We start from the raw sequence: 20,008 nt of genomic DNA on the forward strand, positions 1-20,008 counted from the left end.
TTATTTAGCAAATATTATTGAAATTTTGATTTTCAACCATATTTTCCAAAGATCAATCATCCCTTCATTAATGAGGAAAACTGTAGTTCAGTGGGTAGAGAGCTGGACTACATGCTGGAGTTTGACTCCTGGGGAAGCCTTTGGGCACCCTCAGCTCCACCCGAGCTGCGTGATTTTTGGATAAAAGAACTTCCCGGGGAAACCATAGTAACTGGGTGAGCCCTACCTTCACCTATCGAATTGACCTTTGGCTTCATTACTGTGGCTGGGGAATTTTAATAAATGGTGATCCACAAAAAGCTTACAGTTTGTCTGGTTTAACATATACTTAAGAGTTTTGAAATTATATGCAAATTAAGTTCAAGGGTCCATTTCTTTAAGTTTCAAGTGAGTAAACAAGGATTCTCAAGACGTAATTAGGCATAAGTAAGACATTAAAGTATGAGAAAATAAACTGGAGCAAGCAGCAGAACACTGCACTTATTTATCAAATATTTTTGATCAAAACGGACATAAATATTAGGCGAGCGAGCGGGATAAGTAGTCCATGAGCTAAACATGTACTTACAAATAAGAGGAAAAAGATCAGAAGGATCCAGAGTAAAGTTAAAAAAGTTGATTTGTACAAATCTTGACATGGATCAATTTCACATAGCTTTATTTACATGTTATATTGATTTTAGTAATTAATTGAGAAGGAGAGAAGAGGGGTAATGAAGGCCTTGAAGTAATATTTATGAAAAAGAATGAAGGAAATGAAATGGACACAAAGCAAGGCAAATTAAGTATTGCAGGGCATTAAATGGGTAGAGAGAAGTTGAAGGGAAAATTGGTAGATGGCAGCATGAAAGATGGCATCAGAGGATTCATTAAGTAGATAAAAAATTATTTTTTGGTAATTAAAGCTTTTATGTACTAAATGGGTAGGGCAAGAAATAAAACAAGAGAGAAGGGTAGCCGTGTGGAGTTCCCAAGAGAATCATGGCATCGGACATAAGTTTTCCTCAGTCAATTGAAAAGTTCTTCTTGTCCAATGACAGACTGTCATAATAATGCAAATTATGCATTTAGCAGTTTTCTGATAACTAATAATTTCACCAGCAACCTGAAGATGTGTTGACCTCGACAAATATTTAATCATTAACTATGAAAAGCCACCTTGGGTACCTGATCGCTACAGAAACAGCATGATAAGATTTTCTTCTAATTCAAAACAGAATTACTTTAGACATGTGCTAGGATGCATCTGCCTCCTCAACAATTCAACTAAGAATGAAACAGAAAATATGATTGAGGTGAAATATTATATGGTAGTCACAAATGAGAATATTTCACTCCTTAAAATAACTTGCTTCCCAGATTCCTTCCAATAATTTAAGAGGATAATCAAAATTTCTCACCTCAAACAACAATCCATCACCGCCGACCACAACAATAGATGACCACTTTGAAAGGTCACGGGAGCGCATTAAATGCCGCGCATCTCCTGCATGTTTAGTCACATGCAGGTCGTAAGGTATTTCAGCCTCTGTCAGGACAGGCACCACTCTCTGCAGATTGAAGTTTCAAAAAATTAAAAAAACGTTACTTCAAATATGAACAGGATTAACTCCTATAACGGTCTACGCCCATGAAAGAGTTCCAGAATAACTTTGTCATGCTCGGGACAATTGATATGGCAAATAAAAGTCGAAATTAACATTAAAATATAATTAGTGCTAGCTTATAATTAAAACAGAATCATTGAAATTCTAAATTAAATCCAAATCTAAAAAGTGATTCCCCAAAATCAATGAATTTTCCGGTAACTCCTCGTGTAAAGCAGAAAGCCATGACCCAGAAAATGAGAACATTTGGATGCCAAAATTATGACTTTTGAAAGGCTCAGTCTATGATATTCCTCATAGCCCATCTCATTTATCATATGGACAAATCCAGACCATACCAGACTTCTTGCAGATCTTCACAGTCATTACATTTTTTCGTGCATTCCTTCATGTCCTTGACGCAACTCACTCGGACAGTCTCTCTGACCACTCATCATGACCATGACTTTCTTGAATGATCCTCTCCTCTCAAACCATTTATTCTTCTCTAAAATATCTATTTTGTGATTTTATTTTTGTCTATTCTCCCCCAACATGACCAAACCAGAATGACCCACTCTTTTCTTTCACATTACCACCAGTACTTGCATTCCACATCATTTCATAACTCATATTCCTCTCACATCACTCTAATTTTTCGTACCGACAATCAATAAGTACTCCACAACCACTGAATTCAGTCAACATTCATGCATTTATCTTGACATACCCAAGTTTTGCCTCCATATACTAATAATAGAAAGAGCAGACCTGCATACACTGCCACTTTGGTACCTTGAGAGATTTTTTTATACAATTCACATACTACCAATAGCTCTCCCAGCATTGGCATCCCTTTGGATTTCTTCATTCTACATACTACCTTTCAAAACCATTCAGTGAGGATGGATCAAATAATCCACTGGTTCAATTATTTACATTTGCTATGCAAACTACAACATAATTTCTCCATTAAGAGAACATCCTGCTCATTACAACTGGGTCGCCACTAAGAGAAATATAATGATATTTATTTTCCAATGAGTGTACTTCTCTATGTTTAGCACATTAGGGTGGCCATTTTAAAACTGTAATTTAACTAGCAAAACCGTGATGAAAGTGAATCTTTTGAAGACATACGTATAAGGAATTTGTGGTCTTCAAATAAAATGCCATCAGCATGAACATTGGTTTTTCAACTATGCCATGAAATTTTTCTTTTGAAATTATCACATATCCTGCTCCAAAGTCATCTGGCTTTACAATGCAACAATTTCAGAGCATAAAAATCGTCTACTTTGACCGGGATTCGAACCTGGATCCCAGTTAAGAGGATGCCACGGTAACTTAACTGGCTAAAGCGCTTGGCCGGACACATTGAGGGATCCGGTTCAAATCCTGGTCAAGGCAAATGATATTTATACTCTAATATTGTTGCATTGCACATTAAGTGGCTGACACAGTTGAAAGTTACTGCCGCTGCACCTTATGCAGTTTCTTGACATTCATCTGGCTTTGGTAAGATTTTGGAGTTTTCTTATAGTATATTCATATACAATATACAATTCACCAATACTGAATAGTACAAATGACTTCATTAGCCATACGTGTGTCATTACATTGATCAGCGAGGTGGGCATTTATTTGCTAACAACTTTAAGGTTTCAATACCAGAGCTCCTCTTCCCTAGTCCTTTTTTTTGCCTGAAGGCTGAAGTATTAGATTTAAATGAGTTTCGGCACATACCATAAATGCATGCCTCAAATGATTTGACTGATAGGTCCCAAAAAAAGAATTAGATTATGGACAGTACAAAATTTCTTCAGAAAGCTGTGTTCCAAAGCCTACAGCCAAATGTATCGATTATTTAAAAAACACAAGTATGTACCTACCAATAGTTTGATTAAGACATCTAGACACCCTGTCCTTGGAAGTCTCTTTTTGTTTATTTGGCATAGCAGAGATAAGTAATCAGATCACATCCAACAAAACAATTTGTTTCACTCTCTGACGAACACTAACCCTCTGGAATATTTCCCGTGCCTTCCCTGGTCCGCTCTTTGGGTTGAGCAGCACCAACAGTCTTCGTCCATCATCCCCTCCATCGACATCCCCTGCTCCCCCAATGCCCTGAGGGCTGCCCCCTTCCGGTGACCCCTCCGGCCCCCATTCAATGCGCCCATCACTCAACCCTGCAAAGGAATAAAAACCCAAACGTCAGCCAACATCACATCACGCACTCGGCTCAAGTATTTATTTGTTGGTCAAACGCAATAAAAAGGGGTTGTGGTAGTTTGCGGGGATAGCATTGGACTACTGACCAGAGGGCCTGGGGGCACAGGGAAAGGTATAGGCCCCCCTTAATACCCTGATGTTACTTGGGCCGTTGGACTTAGTGCTGGGTGAACTCCACCATCACCCACCAAACCGACCTTCATGTTGATTACTGTGATTATGGTTAGTAGTAGTAGTTTTGAGGGGAGGCGACCGACAGCTGAGGTCATTTGCGCCATAGGGGAAGGATAGGAAAGGATGAAGGGTGGAGAGAAACCCGGTGTCGGCATTAGCCTACTCTTTGCGAATGATTATGGTTTTTATACACAAGAAACACTAATAAAAATAATATAAAATACAAATATATTATATAATTGAATATATTTCTTATTGGTGACCAACAAATGCTTAATGACTGCACAAGCAGACTGCCATTCCATCCCAACTCCAAATTAGGCAGGGATCTGAAGCAAGGACATAGTTCACCACAACAGAACATACAAACTTTCCATTACCACAAATAACTTTGGGGCAAACGGTATATTATTGCAATATGATTACCTGCTGCTGCTACAAAACTGTCAAGCCTGCATTATTGCTGTCAACCATGTCCCAACTGCGAAAGCAGTCACTCATGAAATATCATTAAAAAGCTGGCAGAAAAGCAGTGATTAATAGGGAGATTTAACTCACTTCATTTCATGCAAATCAAAGAATAATAATTGCTATTGTATCAAAAGTATTTTTGATGTTTTACACTCAAACCCCTCCCATGGAGTACAACCTTCTGTCCCCGTGGGTGGGTTGAATCTGTATCCACATTCATTCCCAGGCAAGTTATCATGCTGTTCCTAAATCTGTACCTAGCCATCTCTGATCAGTCTCAGTGATATCCTTGTTAAAGCCCCAGGAATGTTTCCCATATAACCTTTTCTATTGTGGTGTTTGAACCAAGCAATCATTACAATGTAACTATTTCTTCTTCGGGTCTCTCTTGCTTTCTCCCCATGGTCAATCCTTGCTACTAAACCGAGAATGCACATTGTGTTGACCCCTAGAGATGTGCCGGCAGGAGCAATTGTTATTGCTCCTGGTAAGGTCAACCATGCCAGACAGGCCAAATGGAAGGAGCAGAATGAAAGCCACTTCTCTGCCATGTCTGTTTCTTAATGAGGCAGCTGCTGAGGCAGTCTCAGGCCCCTCAGGAGCGGCCATTTAGAACGACAAGAACGTTATTTAGGGAGGAAACAGGAATCCACCTCATTAATTATCCCATGAAATCATGAAGATTTGAGTACTCAGCTCAATGATGGGCCGTGAGTCATGCCCAGCAATGGGAGAGGCAAGGCTTCCATGGCCATCATCTCACAAAATCCTAGCAAAGTGAAATCAACAGCAGCTTTACTACTGAAGATACAGAAGAGGAACGAACCAGTTAAAATAGGAACTTGGCATTTTAGGACAATAATGAATACTGGGAAATTAGAAAATATAAAATGGGAGATGGGGTGAAGAAATATAAATATTTTTGGGCTATGCAAGGTGAGATGGCAGGATAGTGGAGAATTGTTGGAGTGATTGGAGGAATATGGAGGAGCAGAGGGGAAAAGAGCCAGTGAGAGGTGGCAATCATGTTCGATAAAAAGGTAGGAAGAAGCATAGTAAACATAGAGCAAGAGACAGATAGAATATTATTAGTAGAAGCAATAAGCTGAACCAAGAACTTAGTCATCATGCGTACAGATTTACATGCCTCCAAGCGATCATAGGGAGGGAGAAATCAATAGGGTATACGATCAGCTAGAGGACATAATTGCGGGTATTCCTCGAGTGATACACTTGATAGAGATGGGGGATTGGAGTGAAATGGTAGGAGCAGAAACAGATGGTAGAGGTTGGGGAATAAGGTTTGGTAACAAGGATTGACCATGGGGAGAAAGCAATAGAGACCCGAAGAAGAAATAGTTACATTGTAATGATTGCTTGGTTCCAACACCACAATAGAAAAGGTTATATGGGAAAAATTCCAGGGGCTTTAACAAGGATATCACTGAGACTGATCAGATATCTCTCTGGCTAGGCACAGATTTAGGAACAGCATGATTACTCACCTGGGAATGAATGTGGATTCAGATCACAATTTAATTCTAAAGAAATATACGAGTAGGTTCAGATTCAAAGAATTAAACAAGGATCATGGATAAGTACATGGAAATCAGAAGCAGTAATCATAACCAAGATAAAGTAATACCATGAAGTAATAAAGAGATACCCTTCCCTTTTATCAATTTGTAATTTCTTCAACCTATTTCTACGTTTACAATAAACTGAGGTGGGAAACGTACGGGGAGAAAGAAGCCAAGTGGAAGATGCAACGCAAGGATATGGGGAGATGGAAAAGTAAGAGTGAATTGATGCACTGAACAACAGAAGGGTAAAAAAAAACCCTTCCTGGAAGTAAGATGGAAAATAAATGTGAACAATAAAAAATATTCATGAGGAACAATATCGATTGAAACAGAAAAGATTCCAGAGAAATGGAAAGAACATATGGAGGAACTATTTGGGGAACCATTCAACCATTCACCTGAAAAATTAAGAGAATACTACGTAGATGAGGATTGCTTAGGCCCAGACATACTTTATGACATGAGATAGAATGGGCATTGAGGGAATTAAAATAAAATAAGGCCATGGGGACAAACAGCACTTCCATGGAACTACATAAGGGTTTAGGTAGGCGAGAAGAAGACCTTTCAAGGAATAATTTGTTACCTTTTTGAGGAATGGATTGGGCTGAAAAATTTCATTAGCCTAGTATTAGTTCCTATTCCAAAATAAAATAAGGGCAGGGAATATGTTAGGACTAAAGAGCAACAATTTGAATTTGCGCACGACAAAGGTAGTACTTATAGAAAGGTCATGATTATTTCGGGGACAATGAGTTCAGTTTCAGCAAGGGGAGAGGTGTGCATGATTCCATAGAAGTAAACAAATCACAAACACTAAGGAACATCAAGTACAGTCAGAATGTAATTGTTTGTTTCATAGATTTTGAGGAAGCATTTGATAGAGTGAATCGGGTACAGTTGATGGTTTTTTTTGCAGAAAATAGACATAGTTTGGAGGGTTGGTAGATTTATTTGCAATCTGTACATGTCACTGACTGTTCAGGTGGGAGTGGCAGATGGAGAATTGGGTTGGACAGTGTCGGGGGTTCTCAATGCCAATGCGGAGGAAATTATAAAAGAGGCATGGGCAGAATTGGAGATGGAAATGAAAGATGGTGCGGAATTCACAAAATCAGGTTTGCGGATGATCAAGTTTAAGTTAGCCAATAAACAATGGGATTACAATTATGGGCTTTGCTAAGTGCAATCGAAAGTCAGTGAGATAGGTATAGGATTAGAATCAATACAATCAAAATAAAAGTTATGACGACATCAAGATAGAGAATGGCTTGGATAAAATTTAACATAAGAGCACGAATATTAGGGCAGATGGAAGAGGTTACCAATTTTTGTAGGGTTCTGTGCCAAAAAAAGAAGAAAAATCGCATCAGTCAAAGAACCAGGTAAATTGATGGCAGGGTCACTGAGTTAGGACGTTAGGAAAGGGCTTGTTTAACTCTGTACAGTGTGGAAACATAGTCGCGGAAGCAAAACGATGGGCGCAGATCGGAGGCTTTTAAAGTGTGGGTGTGGAGAAGGATGGAGAAGGTGAAGTGGGCAAATAGGAAAAGAAATGAGGTGGTGTTGAGAAAGGTGAAAGGGGAGGAGAGCAGGGAGAAGTCCAAAGGAGACAGGATACGGGATGGGTGGGCACAGAGCATTTTGATAGGTGATGGGATGCTGAATACCGCGATAGAGGAGAGGAGATCAGGCAAGAGTGGAAGTGGAAGGGATAGGATAGGCAAGCTGGCCTGTAAGAGGGAAGTATGCACGTTCAATGAAGGATTTATTGCATTGCCAGGCTGTGTTTTGTAAGGAGAGGAAAAGCAAACAATAACGCTGTCCAGTCTGTGTCCATGAAAAACCGTTGAATAAACGATAGTACACCAATAACAATGCTTTAATTCACCGGGGTCCACGTACGAATGACCAGTATCTATTTTTTAATGCGAAATTCGTTTCCCCAGGCGCAAAAAGCATTGCCCGAACGTCTTTCATCACGAGCTCTTACCACAAGAACGTTTCCCTAAATCGCCATTGCTGTGGTTTTCACGGCTAACTGCTCTACTTGGCAATTTCAGCTTTACATTGAGATTCAAGTTCCCTCATTGGCTTGCTTTCGACAGGTGCCCGTGCCTGTAAATAACCGGTAGTTCACAGTTTCGCAGCAGTCAAGGTAAAAATTACAGCAATCCGGATGGCATGCCAAATGAAGGATCCCTGTCGCACAGCGCACGACTCTCCGCATTACCGCGGCCTCCTTGTCCAAGGAAAGCCAACGCATGGCTGAGCCTACCACTCGGAGAGGAGGAGGAGACGACAGTCTGAGACGTCTTCAAACTCAGCGAACAGAGATCGGAATGGAAGAAACATTTTCATGCGACATCAGCCGAATAAAATAACTTCTCTACCCAATGGAACGATTTTGTTTAACGTTTGCTATGGATTAGAAATGAACTCGACAAGGTCCCATTCATCGAGGACGTTTCATTAACGATTTTCATGACATAATAAAGACTACTTCTCGCATTGAAAAAAATAGTTCTTAAACCTATATTGTCGATTTATCCGACTCGACTACTCGCACCCAATAGTAATTCAGATCAAACAGAAAAAGCAGAGAATAAATTTATTAGAAAACGCATTTAAATAATCAAAATATGATCCAGCGCAAACCGAGGTTAATAAAAATAGAAATATTAAACCACAGTTTTAACATCTACTCTTGAAGAAGAGGTTCATCTTTGAAAAAAGGAGATGCTGAATGGGCAAAGGACAAATCGGTTATACGGGAGGGAGGGCGTAGCGAAGAGGATATCCCTCACAGCGATCGGCGGCTGAGTGCCCCCTCGTTTCCGACATCAGTATTTGACCCCGCGGCACAACGAAGACTTTTCCATCCCGCACCCATAACTTCCGTTCCACCCTGAGATTACAACGTCAGAGTATAAATGCGCATCAGAATCCATCGAATTTATTTCACTCTACTCCATCGCACTCTAGTTTTCCCAAGTAAGCCGAGTTAAATGGTTTAGATTACAAAGACCATTTAGGGATTTTTGACCAATGATTGCTCGAGACATTCCAGAAAACACAATATTATTGTATGCATTAACTCTTTTGCATTCCGAAGAATGCGGTCATTCCTCAGTTCCTGTCCACTTGAGGCCATCCACTTGTCCCCCTCTCTCGGTGGCCACCCACCCACCCTCCTCCATTTCTACTGTGCTACCAATCAAAATGCTCTTCATCGGAAGTCCCTGGGGGCGACCCGCATGCCCGTGCGACCCGAGTCGATTCTAAAGAGTCACGGAACACTTGGAAATATGCTCGAATAAAATCCCCACACCTAAAATACCCATGAGCCATGCCGCCTTCTGACAGACCCATGCTTTCCTTTAAGACCAACATCCCCTCCCATCCTCTCCTCTCTGGCGGCCAGCGAGTCGACTTCACACTTCGCAGGGAAAGGCCTGATAACCAATACGTATTTAAAATCAAGCAAGCAAATCCAATTAGCCATCTTTCATCCAATTTGTCACCAACTCTCTTCATATTAATCGTATTTTTTTCCTCTCTAGAATTGCGCTGCGTGCCAACAATTCCATACCAACACTTCGCATAACTCAAGTTGAGGAGGATTATAAAAATTACCCCAATATTACCCCCCCAATATTATTCATGTGAATCTCATCAGTAAACTGCGGGGGAAACGGGAAATGTTTCGCAAGAATTCAAAACAAAACCCACATTTCATTCAAATAGATATCACAGACAATTCTTAGTGAGGTGATCTCACGTAAATACTATACGCTTTGAAAATTCTTCATGTGAAATGTTCAACGACCTCATACTTTCCAAAAGGTGCTTCACGATGCAAACTTCTCGCGAAAGTGTTCTCTCAGGGCAATCATCGGGGCGAGTCATTTTGGACTGCGGTCGATTGATTTTCATTTCCCTCGCGGCCCAAGAGTGCCTCCGCACGAATCGAATCGGTCTTGGGTGAAAGAAAGTAAGTCTGTCATGACTCGTAGAGAGAGTCAACAATGTCAACAAGAGTGCGTGCGGCTGGACGAGCGGCGAGGGAAGATGGCGGTGCCGTCAATCAAGTAAGCTTCATCCCTCATTCCATCGCCGTTTCAGCCATGGCCATTGTGCGCTTGTTCGAGTTTCCACAGTCGATTGAAGGAACAAACTTTTGTTTATTTAGGAAAATGAAAAAAATGAGTCTCGTGCAACGATTACAAACCCTTCTTTTCAGAAGGCTTCACCCAAAAGAGATAGAAGTCGAGTTGGATGAAGTTCATGGCACATGTGATCCTAGGTTTCCAATTGTTGGAACAATTGGGCATAAAAGTTAAAACAAGGCCGTGAATCCTCAAATGATGGACATCGTTCGGGCCGTCCAATGGAAGTGACTTCCTCTGAAGAGAATGACAAAATTCAAGATGTGGTTTTGAGTGATCCACTAATCTAAAATATTCGCGAAATAGTTGAGGTCACAGGCATGGCACAAGGTACAGAGTTTTCGATTTTGCTCGAAAAAATGAGTGTGAAAAAATCTCGGCAAGATGGGTTGCAGGTTTGCTCTGAGTGGAGAGAATAAAAGTAAACGTGTGGTCCATTCGGAGGCTGGTTCGGCACTTTTATGCCGTGATTCCGACGAGTTTATGCGTCGACACTTAACTGCGAACGAAGCATGCTACTCTGCACTCGAGAGACAAAGGAACAGTTGAAACAGTGGGTTTCGGAAGGCGAACCAGTTCCGAAGAAGGCGAAGACGGTGAAATCGGCCGACGAAAACGTCATGGCCACAGTTTTTTTTTTGGAATGCACGCGGCGTCATCGATTACTCGCAAAAAGGATAAACGACAAATGGAGATTATTATGCGTCGTTTCTGCACCAGTGGAGCGAAGAAATCATGAAAAAACAATCTCATTTGGGAAAGAAATGAGGCATGTTTTGCCGCGCCCGTGCATTGTCTTTCATCAAAGCAATGCACGGATGCACACCTGTGCAGTTTCGATGGCGATAATTATGTAATTAAAGTTCAAATCATTACAGCATCCACCGCATTTGCCACGTTTGCCCCGCCAGTGACTATTTTTGTATTCCTAAACTTAAAAAAAACGACTCGGCGGCACACGATTCGCGTAGAACGAGGAGGTCATCATCGACACTTGTCTCGAGGATCTCCCGCGATTCTTCTTTTTGACGTCTCAAAAAAAAAGTCGGAGGAACGCTGTGTAAAAGTGGGATTATCTTGAAAGGCTATCATCTTGAAAAATAAAAAACAAAAATCTACCCCAAAATAATTTGTTTTCTTCTTTCTTTAAGGACTTATTGAACGACCATCGTAACTTGGGATAGGTTTGGAAGCGTAAGGTGGCGTGAAAGGGGGGGGGGCGAGCAGGGTGAGGCGACCGACAGCCAGGACCACTCCCTCCTCGCCACCCCCTTCCTCGAGATTAAACATTCAGGCAATGGGCGGGTACGCGTGACCGGGGAGGGCCGCGCAGCCTCGCCCGAGATGAGACGGAGGCAGTGAACCAGCCCGGCTCGGCGCCCACTCCATATGGCGCCAATAAATCCTAGCCCGCCGAAGTTTAAGACTTGATCCTCGCAACCAGCCATGAAATAAAGGCTCCCAGGGGGAAGGAGGGAAGAAGGAGGGAAGAAGGATGGGTGGGTACGCTGCCAGGGAAAGATGAAGAAGATATCTCCCTCGCCTGGATCGAATTCCGACCTTGAAACTTCCCGCCGCAGATAAAAAACAGTGCCTACTATGCTGGAGAATCATCGTTGTTTACATTCCTCGATCACTTACTCTTCAGTTAATAAATACGCGCGTGCAGCGAAGTCTTGATAATAACTAACAAAAATCAAGTTTCCATCACAATCACTTTTAGTGATAATTAAAGGTTTACGATGCCCAATCGTAAGGAGCGCTTTCGTTCGGAAATTGGCATTTATTTGTATGCATTAATGGCGTAAACGTGCTCCTTTTCAGAAAATATCATGCATGCAACTGGGCGCATGGTATTTCATTAAATGGGCGCGTTCTTCTCGGCTGTGACCAAGACAAGCCACGAGTAAAGGCAAGTTTTCTCCCAGTACCCTGATAGCCACCGCTAGGGTGTGTGGCAGGAGGTGATTACCCATCAGACTAATTTTGATCCGAGTATGACCCTACCGCGGTCGGACAATGTTATTCTGATCCCTTATCGTCCGTGAAAATCATGACATCTTTAATCTATCTGTTCTAAAGTTGATGTATCTCTAATTTCATAGACACGATCTCTCCTATACATTTTGTGTTATAGTTATTAATTCACTAGCCAACTAATGTATTGTTCAGCTGTATGTTAGTCCTAAGATATTATATGTATTAATTTCATTGCTATATATGTGCAATTTGTGTAATTTTCAATTTAGTTAAATATTGTAAATGTGTAACGAGGGTGGTAGAAGAGACTCCAAACTCTCAATCTCGCCCCAAAATAAAAACGACTATCTACCTATCCATCTGTCGACGTAAGATGGGTGTAATAAAAAATGTCAACATCATTCCTAAGGAGACATCCTTCCAATATATGCCAGAGATTCAAACAACGCTCAACTCATGATTCTATTCCGGAGTATTTACAGAATCGGAATTTCTAAATGAAAAACTAAACACTTTTTGAGAGGTTGCTTTGATTTCTCTTCGAATGAATGATGTTATGTCTCCTCGCGCAGTGCAACTATGAAGGGCTTACTTGATACACATTTCGCCTTTTGAACACGACCGGACCTCCCGTGTTCAAGTCGAACGAGTACGCGTTTGTTGACATGCCCACATTCATCTTCACTCTCTATCACCGTTTCAAGTAGTAGTCGTCCGCCACATTGACCATGCCAGTGACTTTTAAGACACCGGAAGACCTTCACCCAGGTCAGTAGATCCCACAGTACCGGTTTTCCATTCAAGTGCCTCACCTCCTTTGAAATCCCTCTCCTTTAATGCCGGTGAGCAGCCGTTTGTCACCCCGACACGTGTTACGACATTGAAAAACAGCCGCGTCGCACTCAAGGCAGCCCGACGCAGAGCGAGATCTATCTGAGATGCTTCATGGAGAAATCTTAAAATTGGACCGTATAAAGATAGGAGTAGGCCTCTCCGTTGCTCTGCAATGAAGCTAGTTCAACGGTTTCGATAATATCATAATAATTCGTTTCAATCACATCTTAAGGCACTATAGTGCAATTATTTCATTTGCTTATTTATAAACAATTGGACAAGGAAATATGATAGATACACGACTCTTCGGAGTACTCTGCTATAAAATCTCATGGCTGACTAACTATAGCGATCAGCAATTGATCAATTTCGTTTCTTAGTAATAATAATAGATAGAGAAATGAAGAAAACTATTTTATTATATTCTGAAGATATCGTTCGTCTATTGGAAACCAATCACTGCTGTCTGGACCAGTAATTAATTCAGTCCAACTACCTGTTAGTGATTAACAATATTAAATCTCAGTCCATTAGGTCGGTAAAACCATGAGGTGAGTTTTTTTGTCATTTTACTTTAAGAAATTTAATCTTGCTTTCAATGAGAAGCTTTCTCGAGATTGTAAGCACTTTATTCGGCGAATTACATTCTTTCTTGGAGACCAATGAATGGAAATGAGGGAACAGAAACTGACCGCGAGAATAATGAATGTCTAAAGCAATTTATAATGCCAGAAATAAATGTTCACTCTGCCATGTATGCGAATCTTTTGATCAAAATGCTCCAAAATTTACAGTCAACCTCCAAGTTTTTGGAACCCATGAATCTTTCTTTTCAGCCTCCCAGCGGAGGTGGGTTCCATGAAGGATATCAGAGACTAGAACCATTTTCCCTTTTTCCGAAGACACTGCTCTTCCCATTCCCTCTCTTTCGCCTTTCTTTCTCTACCCCTTTATTTCCACTCCCAAACACTGATTTTACACTATCCAGCGAAACATTTCCCTCTCGCTGCAGATTTCCCGTCCAGCCAAATCGGACAGGGAGACTGTGACGCTTGATTTCCAGAATTACCGCCACACCTTTCGAGGACTTGTCCTCGGTGATCGGGAGTTACTTCCGATAGTTCTTTTGAGTAACTCCAAGAGTGAACGCTTCAGGGGTTGTTCTTAGGTGATAGTTTTTAACTATATCATGAATGAAATCTGAAATTGTGAATAGGACATCAACTGGTTTTAGTAACAGACGTAACAAATAGCATTTTGGTATTATTACATTTCGCCGATGACTGCTAATGCACGCCTTAATTTTTCGCGTGCTTTCCTCATACTCTTGCAGCAAATACCGCAATATTTCAAATTCTTCACGATCTTCCACAATAACATCTCTTTCTCACAATAAGTGGAGTATCAATGATTGTTTGAATTAATGCCTCATCAATCAATCAACCAAGAATTGGTTTGTTGCAAGTCTCTCCAAGCCACTCTGTCAATCTCTTCACTTCTTCATATCCCTCGCCCTCCCTTGTCGTCCTCTCTCCCTATTGTTTTCTTCATTACGATGCTCAGTTTGAATCTCTCGTCCCTCAGAAACTTACTCTCCACTTCTCCTCTTTCGTGTGCCGCAGAGACTTGTCACTCAATCCAATCCTTGACGTCCCTCTTCATTTATCACCCGGTCTACTTCCACTTTCTTCTCATCGTCCTTCCCATTGCTTTGAATCTTCTTTTCTCCGGTGATGCTCTTTTCACGTCTCACCTTCTTCCTCCCTTCATCCCGTCCAACATCCCTATCCTGTTCCTTCCCTTTCCTCTTTTGCCCAACATTCTTCCCTCCATCACAGTCTTCAACATCCCACTGCCGGCCAATACCCCCTTCAGCCACTTTTCCCGCCTCCATAGGATTTCTCCCAACAAACCCCTCTCCTCGCCCACCATACAAAGTACTTCCTCATTTTTTTTCCTCTCGGTCCATTTCACCTTCTCCATTCTTCTCCACACCCACATTTCAAAAGCCACCAATCTAGGTCTATCCTGCTGCTTCAATGACCACGTTTCCGCACCGTACATAGCTACGCTCCATATCAAAGTTTTTACGAGTCTTTTCTTAATATCCTTACTCAACGTCCCTCTCATCAACTCCCGCCTCCTTGTGAAAGCCTCTTTGCCTAGCGCAATGCTGACCGGAAGGTCCCGGGTTCAATTCCCGGGCAAGGGCAGCTGCAGCTCAAACACAAAATTCAAACACTAAATCCCGCCAAAGGGCGAATAAATACTCATTTATATAGAAACAGATATAAGGAAAAGGGATAGGAACACACATAAAGGACGAACACAATAGAGGTGGGGAAGGCGGAATCGAACGGATCACAAGGGCAAAAATATTTCCTTGACCGGGAGGATTTCCTTCTATTGCTTTCAGTTTGAGTGGAGGGTCGGAGGATGAGAGGGATGCTAAAATGGGTACACTGTAACATTTATCAAGGTGAGTGTTGTGTTCGGCAAAGTGTTTTGGGATTGGGAGCATCCCAATCACGGAGGAATTCTTGAATGAGGCCCGGTGGTTATTGATTCTAATATCCCAACACCTTCGACATTATTCCCACACTTCTAAAAATTCCCCTCCCAACTCTTCCCCTCGCAAACCTTTCCCTACCTCCCCCTTCCATCCAGCGTCTCCGGCTCCTATTATCACCTTCTCCTCAGTTCCTGATAACATGTAAGTCTGACCTGAAGAAGGCTTCCGAGAAGGTCGAAAGCTCAAACAATCTATAATGTGAGTGTCCTCTTACGTGTCATCTATTTAATGTTGGTGCCGTCCAAATGTTATATTGCTCTCGTGAGTGCTTCTACATCCTATACACGACATATACGCACCGACCACGCAAGCTTACATGATCTGTTCGTTCCATACCTCATTCAATACTCGGTTGCATCTTAAACGCTGTGTTATACACAGCTTCATTTGGAATACTGTATCTTTACACTGATAAAGGCTCCCATTAAAGCATTTGAATAAATACAACTTGAAGGTGCTTTGTACTAATTTGACTATGTTCCTCTTCATTGAAAATAACTTTAACTAGGTTAATCAAATTAATGATTTCGACTGCCTCAAAATTCAATTCTTAAGTTCATATTATATTAAAGGAAAATAGTGACAATTCGGGCGAATGGCTGTTCGTACACATTCAGAAGATAGGAAATAAGTGAGTTTGATAGTTTGCCCAGGTTTCAATGAAGGAAGAATGTATTCCGCCACAACCTTGAAAATATACTGGCATTGAATAGAAGGCATTCCAACATTATCTCACGTTCGAGAAATGCTCTCAAGCAGATTAGCCCGGGAAAACGGAAGGTTATCTTGGACAAAGAAGGTGGGGAAAAAAACACATAAAAAATGCAACTGGCGCGTTCAAAAAGGGCTACAAAAACCAAAATAACGGTAGAAAAGAGTCGAAAGAATCTCTCGGTGAGCACGCGCCAATGCATTCATGCATTGAGTCTCACTTTGCTGGCGTGATAGCGTGCGCGGAGGAAATCACGGCGAGGAAAAGACGAAAGGAGAGGAGGAGGAGGAGCCGAGGGGAAATGACGCACCCAGGCGCTTTCGCCGGGGCGATACACACTTCGCAAGGGCGATACATTCACCTTCCCCCGAAGCAGCCGGCGGCGGTCAAAGCGAGAGCCTTCCAGAACGCCATCACAATATTTCCCAGCCGACTCAGGACCTGGATCTTCAGACTCGATATAAATTACCTCCCTAATATTTTCCAGAAGCATTAAAAACTAATTTTCAACAAGCAGAGATTTTAAAGGAATTTGAGATATCTCGGCGTAGGTTGCTTTTGCTCCCAAAATTTGTCCGACGTTATTGATTAAGCGGCAGGCGGCTTGGCCGGCTCGGGCAGAGTGCCTCGCATCTAACCCGACGACCGCTGGTTCGACCAATTCTTCGGGATGCTGTTCAATGTGTCCTTGTGCGTAACATATCAATGTCCTCTGGGCATCAAAATGTAGTCCATCGCGCAGTATTTCAAAAAGAAAAACAAATTCGACCAGGCATCAATTCACACTCGTGGGTTTTCCCGAGGGTGTCTAGTATGCTCCGATATGAATGCGTCACCAAATCCGCCGACTGCAAAATGTACAACTGTTCGGTCTTTTATTCCTATTTTTCAGCTCGTTAGATCCCTTTCCCACACAAAAGGAGGAAACATTTAAACACTTCCCATTTAAAAGTAAAATAAAAGCATATTTTCTCTTTTACAAAGTTGGAAAATGGAGATGTATTCCATTACTTAATTTCTCGATAAACTATATGAAAAAGTTTGCATTGAATTTTCACATGGAAAGTTCGGAAAATAAAAATATTGACACATTTACTAGAAAAATGTTTATTCGGTTAAGTATTTTCATTCGTGGACACGTTAAATACGTTTTAGACTGATTACACATTACCAATCCTAAACATAATTTGCCATCATACGGATAATCGAATTGAATACCATCAAAAGTGCAAACTGCATTCCGCAAGGATGCTTCATTGCTATGGTTTCATCATATTTACCATTGGGTCGCTCAAATAGGATATTAAATATATTATTATCATTACGGAATCTACCGGTTAAGGTAGGTTTTTGGATGGACAAGGCTACTAAATAAATATTTTGTGACTCCTAACAAAACTCAAAATCCAGCATCCTACTCTACATCAGGTCCCTCTTCATCTCCGAGTATTTTCTTCCTCCCTTCATCCCGTCCAACATCCCTATCCTGTTCCTTCCCTTTCCTCGTTTGCCCAACATTCTCCCCTCTATTACAGTCTTCAACATCCCACTGCCGGCCAACACCCCCTTCAGCCACCTTTCCCGCCTCCATAGGATTTCTCCCAACAAACCCCTCTCTTCGCCCACCATACCAAGTACTTCCTCATTTGTTTTCTTCTCTGTCCATTTCACCTTCTCCATTCTTCTCCACACCCACATTTCAAAAGCCTCCAATCTACGTCTATCCTCCTGCTTCAATGACCAAGTTTCCGCGCTGAACATAGCTACGCTCAACATCAACATTTTTACGTTGATATGGAGCGTAGCTTAGGTCCAGGCATACTAAACTTTTCTTAATATCTTTACTCAACGTCCCTCTCATCAACTCCCTCCTCCTTGTGAAAGCCTCTTTGCCTAGCGCAATTCTTCTCCTCACGTCCCTAATACTTTCACCGTGTTGGTCCTTAACAGTTCCGAGATACATAAACTGTTCTACCTGCTCTAGTTTTCGCCCTCCTATTTTAATGTTTAGCTTAGCCTTTTTCTTTCTAGAAAATCGCATAACCTTTGTTTTATTAATATTGATTTTCATCCCATACCTGTCGCACTGAATTTCCAATTCACTCAGCAATGCTTGCAACCCCTTGGCTGACTGGCAAACTAAAGCTTGGCCATCAGCGAACCTAACTGATTTTACTAATTCCCCGCCCACTTTCATTCCTACCTCCAGTTCTTACCATGCCTCTTTAATCATTTCCTCTGCATACAGGTTGAACAGCAACGGTGATAATGGGCAACCCTGCCTTACACCCCTTCCTAACACTGCCCATCCTGACTCCCCGTTTCCCACCCGCACCTGAGCAGTCTGAGACATGCACAGGTTGCGGATTAGCCTCCTTTTCCTCCAATCTATTCCTATTTTCTTCAATATACTCATTAGTTTTTCCTAATGCACTCTATCAAACGCTTTTTCAAAATCTATGAAACAGGCAGATACTTCCTGGTTGTATTCTATATTCCTCTCGATTAATAATCTCATTACTGCAATGGCATTACGCGTACCTCTCCCCTTCCTAAACCCAAACTGATCATCCCCTAAGTAATCATTTGTCCTGCTCTCTATCCTTTTATTGATGACCCTAAGAACAACTTTAGCTGCGTGGGATATCAAACTTATTGTCCTGTAGTCCTCACATGATGTAGCCTTTACCTTTTTCGGAATAGGAACTAAAACTGATCTCACAAAGTCTTCCGGCCAGATTCCCTCCTCATAGATACTGCGAATCAGCCCATATAGCCACTTCCTCCCACATTTGCCTAAACATTTCAGTAGTTCCACGGGAATGTTATCCACCCCCACGGCCTTATTTAGTTTCATCTCCCTTAATGCCCTTTCTGTCTCATCGTCGAGTATGCCTGGACCTAAGCTTTCTTCCTGTACGTCATGTTCTTTTTCTATGTCTAACTTTGTTGGTCTAAGTTATTTACTATACAGTTCTTCTATATATTCCTTCCATCTCTCTTGAATCTTTCCTGCGTCAGCTATTACCTTACCCGCCTTATCTCTAACTGCTATCATAGATCTTATTTTCTTACTTCCCGCTAAAGATTTTACTTTGCTGTACAGCGCACCAATTTCACCCTTTCTCTGCAAACTTTCCTAATCCTCACACTGCGTCTTCCACCATGCTTCTTTTGCTTTATTTGTTGCCCGCCTCAATTTATTGTTTAATTCTTTGTACTTCATTTTGCCTAACTCCGTGTGTATATTCTTCCATTTTCTCCTCTAATCTATCTTTGTAATCATCTCATCCGTGATCCATGGTTTCCTAGTCCTTTTCGCGTTAACGGTTCCAATAGTGTCTTTTGCGGCTTCCGATAACCCTTTCTTGATAATTTCCGATTTTTCTTCGATAGAACTTAGCTCTTTACCGTCCTTCATGATTTCCTCTACCGCCTGTTTGTATTCCTTCCTTTTCAAACCATTGAATGCTTCTACATTCCATTTTCTAAGCCGCCGCCCCTGCCTTATCTTTTTGAAATGGACGTTACTTTTCATAGCAAGTAAATAGTTGTCAGAGTCCGCATTCGCTCCCGGAAGCTGTGCGAAATTATCACACTCTTCCTTAACCTGTTGTTAACCAGAATATAATCTAGCTGATACCTTTCTGAGTCACCTGAGGCATTTCCCATGTACGGTTCAATAAGTAGTA

General features: G+C 41.6%; 1 protein-coding gene across 1 annotated transcript in view; it reads right to left on the reverse strand.

The window, feature by feature from the left end:
- Positions 1-3,696, reverse strand: part of LOC139696206 (sphingosine kinase 2-like) — a 36,711-nt gene extending 33,015 nt beyond the window's left edge. The window contains exons 1-2 of the mRNA XM_071594865.1: positions 3,609-3,696; positions 1,401-1,550 (exon numbers count right to left, since the gene is read on the reverse strand). Of these exons, the coding sequence (XP_071450966.1) occupies positions 1,401-1,469 (69 nt within the window). The 5' untranslated portion in view covers positions 1,470-1,550; positions 3,609-3,696. The remainder of the gene's footprint in view (positions 1-1,400; positions 1,551-3,608) is intronic.
- Between the last annotated feature and the right edge of the window lie 16,312 nt (positions 3,697-20,008).

Source organism: Hetaerina americana, unplaced genomic scaffold, assembly GCF_022747635.1.
Source record: "Hetaerina americana unplaced genomic scaffold, ioHetAmer1.1.p SCAF_1, whole genome shotgun sequence".
NCBI classification, from domain to species: domain Eukaryota; kingdom Metazoa; phylum Arthropoda; class Insecta; order Odonata; family Calopterygidae; genus Hetaerina; species Hetaerina americana.